General features: G+C 39.2%; 1 protein-coding gene across 1 annotated transcript; it reads right to left on the reverse strand.

Moving 5' to 3' along the window:
* Nucleotides 1–887: 887 nt before the first annotated feature.
* On the reverse strand, nucleotides 888–8,265 carry LOC125230802 (acyl-CoA Delta(11) desaturase-like). The gene is made up of 6 exons (XM_048136028.1): nucleotides 7,999–8,265; nucleotides 6,396–6,518; nucleotides 5,386–5,599; nucleotides 3,492–3,647; nucleotides 2,524–2,640; nucleotides 888–1,628 (listed from the first exon to the last, which is right to left on the reverse strand). The coding sequence occupies exons 1-6, from the start codon at nucleotides 8,180–8,182 to the stop codon at nucleotides 1,325–1,327; spliced, it is 1,098 nt and encodes a 365-aa protein (XP_047991985.1). The 5' UTR covers nucleotides 8,183–8,265; the 3' UTR covers nucleotides 888–1,324.
* Nucleotides 8,266–10,761: the final 2,496 nt, after the last annotated feature.

A 10,761-nucleotide genomic window follows, 5' to 3' on the forward strand; every position in this document is an offset into this window, starting at 1 on the left:
ACCCTTCGCCCCCTGTAACCCCCTGAGAAACCTGTTTTTGACTTCTGCGCAATGGCCGCAATGTCAGCGCTAAAGTTATGTCAGTGCCGCCATTTGTACGTAGTTTTTTTTTAATATTATAAATGGGCTTACTCTTGGCCACAGACTAGCCAAAGGCAAAGACGTGGCCTACGATGGAGTGAGCTCGCCCAGAAGATGCCTTGATTTGAAGGTTGGATATGTCACTGTCGAACTCGTGGTGAGGGTAGTAATGTAGAAATTGCAGAACATTCCCAAAAAGTGGAAACATTCTTGAGAATGTTCGCAGAACATTCCCGCAACATGCAATTTATTATTTAAACAAGAGAATATACTTGAAATAATGTTTAAATGGGCATACTATAAAACTATATGTTACTGTAGGTATAATATTGTCTATTACAGTTAGCTATTTTGTTGATAAGTGATAAGTTACCTAAATTCTCACTATAAGTTGCTTAAATTCTCATTATAGTTCAGGGAACATTTCGACTTTCAGACTTCACAGTTTTAGTCCTGACTTTTTTTTAATTAGGTAGGTACCGAACTATTATTTCTTGATGCCTGTTTTTGGTCATGCCAATATATGTATATACAAAAAAAAAATAAAAACAAAAAGATCGCTGTCAGGATCGAACCTGAGAACATCGGCATACGAAGCCAGCGCACTACCACGGGACTACGTCTTGACTTGCTGAGTTCGACGAAATTATGGTATAAACTACGAAGTTACTAAGTATTCTGATAAATTCTCGTTCTCGAGAACATTCTCAGAAGTTACCGAAAATTCTCATGAGGAATGTTCTGCAACTTTGGAAACTTCTCGACCGTGCATTGCTAGGTGAGGGTGGTTAAATAAAACTACATTTTGTATTGATAGTCTACGTTTCAAGTGTCTCAAGTCTCAACCCTTTGCCTATGAACGGAGACGATTGTTCGCATGCTCATTGCTCATTTATTGTGTATATAACGTCAACATTTTAATCTATTGAACATATCCAGACCCCCGAATAATTAACCCCAAAGTCTACCCTCAAAAGAGCCCAAATATGATGATGTGATGTAATACCTACCAGGTAGTCAGATGTGATTCATAAACTGGATAAGTAAAGTCAAGTGTGAAAATATGGGTGTACACATCTTACTCAAAAATATGTCTCATAGCATCTTAGTCCGGTGTAATAAGAGCGTAGTAAGTACCATATTTATGAGATGATTTTTATCGATACAAATGTTTACACTTGACTGTACGAGCCTAATACAACTCATTTTTATGCTCATGGAATATAAAAACTAAGTTCACTACTCAAAGCTCATCAAACAGTCTAAAATAATCATGAGAAAATATTCTAGTGATGTCAATTTTTTTAGTCACATCATCCTCCTTTTCCGATTTATCAGGATAGATGATAGTAGCGCTTTCTCTTTCTTCCTTCGTCATGTCCTTGTCGCCCCAACCCCAGGGCTTAGAGCCGTCTCCTGTCCTTGTCATTCTCCTCTGGATCATGTCGTCAGGCACAGTTTTCAGGTCATAAGCCCAACCAATCAGGGCGAAGAAATCTATGAACCATTTTGTGAAGTTTAAACAGTTCGTGCCAAGTTCTGCTGACCTAAAAGTAAAATAAGTTTTTGAGATTAATTTGTCTTTCACAAAAATATTAATCTAGAAGATTTTTTTATAGACTGATCGGCGATTGAACCTAGTCACACCTCAGGGCAATCATGGTCGCGCGATAAATAAAATTATAAAACATCGGGCCGTCTCTATCGCACTTACAAATAGTACGATACGGCCTGATGTTTTATCATTTATCGCACGACCATAATTACCTGCCTGATGAAAAGTGAAGACAGAGTCTAAGATGGAGCTCACCGATTCAGTAATAGCCTATTCACTCTTGCTTTAAAGTCAAGGTCGTATTTTTCTGGGATTACTTTGCTTATCCGTGAATAGATACTGTGCTAGTTAATCAGTGCTAACCCGGTAGGTATAACAAGTTTGCACTGATTGACTAGCACGTTATCTATTTGCGGATTAGCACTTAGCACAGTACCTACAGTCTGGCAAAAAAAGAGTAGATATTAAAAGGGGTGCCACCATCCATGTAAACCGTAGAATGAAGGGTCGTTAATATGCTTCAAATGTGATAAGAAGCGATGGACGCTGCAATAAATATTGGTAGGTACTATCAGCAGCAAAAGTGCATGGAGAAATTATGAAGGAATCCTTTGATAAATTCGCCATGCATTTTTGCAGCTGATAGTACCTACTCTGAGGTGTTAAATAGTACATACAAGTACAGAAGGCTCACTTCTTTAGATATTCACAAAATGCCGCCATTCTAAATTCTTACCTACATTAACAAACAGACCGCACGCGAGCAGCCGACATTGATTTCTATTGAGCCACTACTGTACGGGCCGCGAACTCGCGGCCGCCGGCATGTACAACTTATAGCGCGGCGATAGAATCGCGGAGTGAGCCGCCCCTGGTGATATCCTTACCTGTAGTCCCATGGAAACGTGTGGTGGAAGTTATGGTACCCTTCCCCCAAGGTCCAGATATTACACGTGCCGTTCTGACGCGAACATATCGACTTGTCATACGGCCTGTTACCGTACCTGAAACAAAAACAAAGTTCTGTCAAAAATATTTATACTATGTATAGCAGCTTCCCAACTGGTAATTTAACTAACGAGAGCGGGTTTGAGTCCCTGCGCGGCCACCAGTGGGCCTTGTCGTTTTTACTTTCGTGTATCAAAAATTGGTAGTAATGTCTCCATCCAGTAACTTATGCGTCAAATCCGGTAGTTCTGATTTTTTGGAGACTGTTTATTATGTTGACCTAATGAATAATCCAAGTTTGGGACCTCGAGCGCCGAGGCGAACGCAACCTTGTCAAATATCGAAAAAATCGTTTCTTTATAAATTTTGGCGATTATAACCCTAAAGGACTAGCTATTGAAAAAAAAAATTAAAGTAGACTAAACAATATGATACTAAAGTTGCCTCTGTAAACCCAACACTTTACCAGAGAATGCCTTTCAAAGTTTTTTTTTTTTAATGAGGAGTGTGAACGATTTTTTTCAAAAACATAATGAGGAGTGTGAACGAGTTCACAAGATTTCAAGAAGGTCATATGCTCTCCAGAAGACAAGAAACAGGCAGAACTCATTGTACTTCAGAGAGAGATGACCGATATATCGTTGTTACCTTTCTAAGTAATCGTCGACTGAACGCTGTTCAGGTCCAAAAGCTTTGAGAGACCCGCAATGTTTGTGTCAGCCGATAGAATGTTAGAAGACGACTGAAAGAAAAGAAATGGAGAGCCCACAGACCTGCAAATCGCCCAAAACTCACCACAGATCACCGAATTGCACGACGTGTCTTCGCTCAGGAACATGAAGCCATGTCGTTTTCTCTTTCGTGTATGACCTATTTCAATTTAGTATTTGTATTGTTGTAAACTCACTTATGAGCGATACTGTTGACCAACAAGATGCTGTTCAGATCGGCGACGAACCGCAGCAGATTGACATGCCACGACGTAATGATGCTCTCTCCCCACAGCAAGGGTATGAGCGTCGGCAGCCCAAAGCACATCGCCCCGAACAAAGGCACTTTGTGTCTGAAAAATATATACAGAGGGGATTACAAACACGGACCTTCCTGTAAAAGTAAATATTTTGTCATTTAACGGTTGTTTACAAATAACTTTAGAATAGAATGTTGTATATCATTTGAAAGGGCTTGATTAGCACATTTCAAATATGTACATATTGTTAGCTTTTATTCCCAGCTTTATTTGATTATACCGGATAATTCATTGATTTCTCGGAAAAATTGACTATTTGTAAATCCGCAAGCGCTCTGACATAGTTCCACGCATTATCCGAATGCGGTTACACAAGAAGGCGTTTGCCAAAGAATCAAATTTGGCTGCTTTATATATTAATTTTATTAAATATTTGCAATACCTAAAGTTCAATTTCGTACAGCAAATTGTCATAATAAGAACTAGATGAAGTTTGACGCTGTTTTGACATTCTGACGTGTATCATAGATTGCAGGAAACCCTAGATGAAGGGTATGTTACGTCATCGTGCCAGAATGACGTTCTACTACAATATATTATTAAAAGCTAGTTAATCATCTAAAGTTATAATTTTCATAAAGAGAGAGAAAATGCGGTACCACGATACTGATTGCCAGCTATACCTGTCTCTTTCAGTATACGGTAATATGATTCATGAGGGTGTAACGGTGTATATGTCGCAGGGAAATGGCCAAAACAGAGATTTGATCCAGATAAATGATGAAATGGATTCCGGCATCTTACGATTTGATCGCGGTCAAATAAATCTACTTAAGGAGTCCTTACATACTCACGTCCTAAACCAACTTAAAGAGGCCTTCGGCGCCCTCATAGGCTCATATTTAAAGTGTCACGCGGTCCTAAGCCTTCGGTGCCCTCTAACTTAAAGAGTCGGGCGAAGCCCGACGCACTCGGTCCTAAGCCGGGCGCCAAAGGCGCCCTCGAACTTGAAGTGTCGGGCGAAGCCCGACGCACGCAGTGCTAAGCGGGGCGCCTTCGGCGCCCTCTAACTTAAAGTGTCGGGCGAAGCCCGACGCACTCGCACCTAAGCCGGGCGCCTTCGGCGCCCTCTAACTTAAAGTGGCGGGCGAAGCCCGACGCACGCGGTCCTAAGCCGGGCGCCTTCGGCGCCCTCTAACTTAAAGTGTCGGGCGAAGCCCGACGCACGCGGTCCTAAGCCGGGCGCCTTCGGCGCCCACTAACTTAAAGTGGCGGGCGAAGCCCGACGCACGCGGTCCTAAGCCGGGCGCCTTCGGCGCCCTCTAACTTAAAGAGTCGTGATGCCCTTGTGCATTTTAGGGAAACTGAAAATAACTAGTACATTGTGCAACAAGGGGAGGAAGTTGAATATTACTAACGAGAGTAGGTTAAATTGCGACGGCTTGCTGGAGCGATTTAAAGACTCGAGTAAGTAATATTCATACACCCCGAGTTACACACAATGTTTTTCATCACACTCGCGATGTAAAAAATATGTAAATAGATGTAAAAAAGTTAAGTACGGTACAAGAAATTTCATTATTCCCTTGGGAGAATGATTTTTCTATAACTCACGCTCCGCCTGCGTGCAATAGTACATTTAAAGTGCGGGTGTGATGAAAAATATATCAACCAACCATAGATGTCACTCATGTTGGTAGTTTTTCCACACTCTTCCACATCATAATGTTTTCTTACGCACAACCAGCCGATGTGTGAGAATAACATGCACCGCTGCGAATAACATCGGTCAGCAACTTGTGAGGAACTGAGTAAAATCGTAAAAACTCACTTTTTTTGAAAGCGCAGCACCGCATTGCTATAGATGTCGCTCATGTCGGTAGTCTTTCCAAACTCTTTCACGTCCGGATGTTTTCTCACGCACAACCAGCCGATGTGTGAGAATAAAATGCCCCGTTGAGAGTTGTGGGGGTCGGCGTCGGTGTCGCTGTGCTTGTGGTGGAGGCGGTGGTTCCGCACCCAGTCTATCGCCGTGTTCTGGAACGCTGTTGGTTACAAGTTTTGGTCATAAATTGATACAAGATGCCGTCCCTGGATTCCTCCAGGATTCTTCCCAGGAAGGATCTTCCCAAACCTATCGACGCGGAATCGGGTACCGCAAAACCAACTTTCTGCAAATTCAACATTTTAGGATTCAACAAGCTCCCACTTCAATTTAATGCATTTTTGACATTTAGAGAATTCAACTTTTCTGGCTCTGTCGCGCCCATACGCAAGGGCGATAGAGATAGATTGTATATCTACGAGCGTTTCGTTTCCTGAGCGTCTCTGTCATTCGGCTACGTACCCAGAGTGATATTAATGGTTGATTCGGTACAAAATCCAAAACTATAAGAAACTAGCTTTTGCCCGCGGCTTCGCTCGCGTTAGAGAGAGACAAAAAGTAGCCTATGTGACTCTCCATCCCTTCAACTATCTCCACTTAAATTTCACGACAGTTCGTCGCTCCGTTTTGCCGAGAAGGACGGACAAACAAACAGACACACACACTTTCCCATTTATAATATTAGTGTGGCTGGGCTGGACACGTCTGCCGCATGCATCCTGAAAGGTGGGCTAAAATGGTTACCGAGTGGGACCCACGGACTACGATAGATGGTGTAGGTAGGGGTTCAGGCAGACCAAAAAGGAGATGGTGCGACGACCTGGAAAAATTTTATCCCAACTGGTGGGGAAATGCGAGTGATAGGGTCGAGTGGAGGAGGAGAGGGGAGGCCTTTGCCCAGCAGTGGGACACTAACGCAGGCTAGAAAAAAAAAAAATATTAGTATGGATACTTACCGATAGAATTAAATAGCATGAGGAGAACTTGCAACGGCGGTTTCGCCTTGTAAGAGCGATGTGACCACAGGCGGTGCGTGCCCGCGGTGACCCCCAGAATGCCCATCACATACCAACTGTACGCTACGGAAAATAATCTGGTAATAAGCAAGGATTAATTATACAGGGTGTAACAAAAATGGTGGTGATCCGTTTAAGGGCGTATTCAGTATCGTATTCTCATCAGGAAAAAGTAGGATAAAATTTTTTTTTCACAAAAAATTTTTTTATCTTTGTATGGAGATTCGACCGATTCGCGCGGCCCGGCTCATACAAAAGTGAAAATTTTTTAGCGAAAAAAAATTTTCTTCTACTTTTTCCTGATAAGAATACGATACTGAGTACGCCCTTAAACGGATCACCACCATTTTTGTTACACTCTGTATAGGATTTACATACTTCATGCCAAAGAGGATCGAGTATTATAGAGAGTTACTGTCGAAGTAAAATGTGTAATCATAATGCATAGACTGCCATCTCTTGCTTGACACAGGCTTGAAACTTTTGAACCTTAGTTTTGACAATTTGGCCCATATTCTTAGCTTGATATGTTTTAAAATGTCAAATATTAATATTAGCGCCATCTAGCTGAGCGTACCCCAAAGGTGTAATGCCATCTAGGTCACCGTACCTTTTTCCGTATGGTACTGAAGATACGTTTTTTTCTTAGACTTTATCTGTCTATACGGAGTTATATTATGTCTTTGTTCATAGTAAGAATCGTACCTCGATTTTTTAGCGTCACCTATTAAATACTATCATAACTACACTGATGATGCCTACAAATTTATTTATTTTCAAAATATGTATTGACGTGATATCATGATTAAAATAAAGAAATATGTCATTTGTTCTTATAAAAAATAAAAACACGCAAAAATATTTGGGGAAAATACGATTTTGGCCACTTCCAAGCTGCGAACAGCGCCATCTAGTTTTGAACCTAAAAGTCTCATACATTTCAGGGGTACGCTTTTTTGTATGGACTTTGTCAGTCCAGTATTAAATCGTTTTGGTAATATTTTTTGTCATAGCAAAAAATAAAAAAAAAGCTGTGTAAACTTTTTTTTTTAAATTACTTAAAGGCTAGAGACCGCTCTAGTTTTTTCGCCAATAGTACACCCACTAATAACCTACAACATATATTTTTTTCAAAGTTTATCTGAGGGAGAACATAAAGTTATCTTTACATAAATTACTTTACATACATTTCCTAGACTCGCCTTAATATAACATAATACGAAATGTGTGAAACCTCTTTAGAGAAACTCGCATATTGCATACCTACACAACATATGTAAATTATACTAAAATCGGTTAACTAGAAAAAAAGTTATCAAAGGAAAATTATTTTTCATTTTTTTTTTTACAAAAACTATAAAGTTTAGGGTGCTCAAATTTTGCACATTAATTACTGGTGTAGAGCCACACCAACCATAAAAATTAAAAGCTCAAATTCGTCGGGGCAGAATCACTTAGCTTATCCTGACACGCCCTTTAATTTGCAAGATTTCAAGGTCGCTTTATGGTGCGGTAATGTCAGCTACTAGTACCTACAACTTACCAAAGGCAATTGTCTTCCATTGTGCCGAGGTGAAGCACAGATAAAGACCATAGATAGAAGAGATGAAGGCACCGGCATGAAGAAATACATTCAGATAAATTATCTCATATTTTCTTGGTGGAAGCGAAGCCGCGGGCTTTTCGTGGCTACGTAGAGGCACGGTTTGTGAGTCTCGTGGAGGCATCGCTTTGTTTTAGTACCTAAAAATTAAAAATTGGTAGGTATCACACCATCTTAGTAGCTCTGTTTTTAGGGTTCCGTAGTCAACTAGGAACCCTTATAGTTTCGCCATGTCTGTCTGTCCGTCCGTCCGTCCGTCCGTCCGTCCGTTCGTCCGTTCGTTCGGTCGTCCGTCCGTCCGCGGATAATCTCAGTAACCGTAAGCCAGCCTCAGCAATCACGCCAACAAAGTGCAAAAATAAAAATTGGAAAAAAATGTTTTATTAGGGTACCCCCCCTACATGTAAAGTGGGGGCTGATATTTTTTTTCATTCCAACCCCAACGTGTGATATATTGTTGGATAGGTATTTAAAAATGAATAAGGGTTTACTAAGATCGTTTTTTGATAATATTAATATTTTCGGAAATAATCGCTCCTAAAGGAAAAAAAGTGCGCCCCCCCCTCTAACTTTTGAACCATATGTTTAAAAAATATGAAAAAAATCATAAAAGTAGAACTTTATAAAGACTTTCTATGAAAATTGTTTTGAACTTGATAGGTTCAGTAGTTTTTGAGAAAAATACGAAAAACTACGGAACCCTACACTGAGCGTGGCCCGACACGCTCTTGGCCGGTTTTTTATTAAAACTATTCTTTGGGTAGGTACTGCCAAAGTAAATCTTCGCCTGTCCACTAGAGATGTGCTTGACTGAGAGACGCTTTAAAATAAAATAAAATTACTTAATAAAAATTAAATATTCTGAGTGGATATAAAACACGTCCACGAAGAGACACGATTAATCTTCGGTTTACGGAGACATTTTCATCGGCCGTAATGGCGACTGCGGCCTTGTGAAAACCAATTTCTTGCGACTATTATTATTTATTTCTTGTGTTTTTAAATCAATTTAATCACTTTTAAATCAAATCATTGACATCACAGGTGAAGGGCTGGCCAATATTTTGCTCAATTTTGCGCATAAGCATTGCTATCCAACGTGGCAATGCGGCCAGCCTTCTGGGCACACGGCCCAGTGGCAGCGACTTGGGAGAGGTTTTTTATTTATAAGTTAATTTATTTTATTTATTCCTATTTCTAAGTTTATTTATAGTTGTTTTCTTTTGTTTGTTTTTCAATAAAGTTTACACTTTCTACATGACTGAAAGAAGTCTAAAAACTCTAGACAACCGAATGAGGAGGAAATAACTTACCTCCTTTTTAATTCTCACTGACACAAACTAAAATTAACACGGAAGATCTCTTCCTTATATAGTTTTTGTTAGTTTCTATTTACCAGAAAAGTGCGTCATACATTTTTACGAGATTTTACTTAGTTTCATTCTGTAATAAATAAAATATGTCTGTAATAAATTACAAGAATATTGGATGTTTTTATTATAATGTACATTTTATATTCAGTCTATTTTATAGTGACATATATATTATACTAGCTTTTGCCCGCGGCTTCGCTCGCGTTAGAAAGAGACAAAACCATCCCTTCAACTAAGTAGCCTATGTCACTCTCCATCCCAAAAAATTCAACTATTCTATTACCGAGGGTTATCTGATCGTACCATCGGTAATAGGCATAAATTGGAGTATTATAAAATCTAATTCCGACCCATAAAAACAAAGTCATACAGATGTATTTTCATTACAAATCAAAATAAAATATTGCAACCTTATATTAAATTTAAACTAAGCTTACATAACTGGTAAGTAAGCATCAGACTTTATGTCAATGTTTAAAAAATTGACAAATTAACGGTTTTCATAGAAACTACGAAATCAGTCATGAAGTTTTTGCTAAAAATTAAGGTTTTGTTGAATAATTTTCATACCGCGTAAATAGTTATTTGATAGCGTGAATAGATCAAGATTGAAACTGTAAGACATTATATAACTGATCACATATACTTAAAATAAAGCAAAAAGAACTAATATCACTACTTTAACTATTACCGTGGTATACCACAGTAATAGAATCTACTCACGAAATGGCGCCTTTCACCGCTGTCTTTTAATTTCCACTTTAAACACATTTCTTAGGTCTCCACTTAAAAAATCACGACAATTCGTCGCTCCGTTTTGCCGTGAAGGACGGACAAAAAAACAAACACACACACACTTTCCCATTTAAATATAATATTAGTATGGATAGGTACTAATCTATAATAATATATTATGGCAACGCGTCGAGTACAAAATTTATTTCAATTAATCCATAACATTTTCCAATCATTATCCTCATTATTTCCACATAATTATGTGAGTGTGTTCAGTAAAACATCCCACTTTGTCGGTTACCATTAAAGCGAGATTCACTTGTATCTTTATCAAAATGAATAAACTGGCAAAGCGGCGTTATAGCCATCGACAAAGTGGGACGTTTTTCATTGCACACTCACATATTTATTTTTAAATCGGTTTACCATAACGTGGAATATTCCGACACAGACACTCATATAGTCTAGGAGCCCAAGAGAGTATTTATGTGCATATTTAGAATGAGATTTCTATTTCGTCACTACTTTAAAAAAAACTTGTATATTCGTCTGTCAATGAAAAGAAAATTGTAGTAAGTATGTATGGAATGCATAT

Source organism: Leguminivora glycinivorella, chromosome 1, assembly GCF_023078275.1.
Source record: "Leguminivora glycinivorella isolate SPB_JAAS2020 chromosome 1, LegGlyc_1.1, whole genome shotgun sequence".
In the NCBI taxonomy this organism is placed as follows: Eukaryota; Metazoa; Arthropoda; class Insecta; order Lepidoptera; family Tortricidae; genus Leguminivora; species Leguminivora glycinivorella.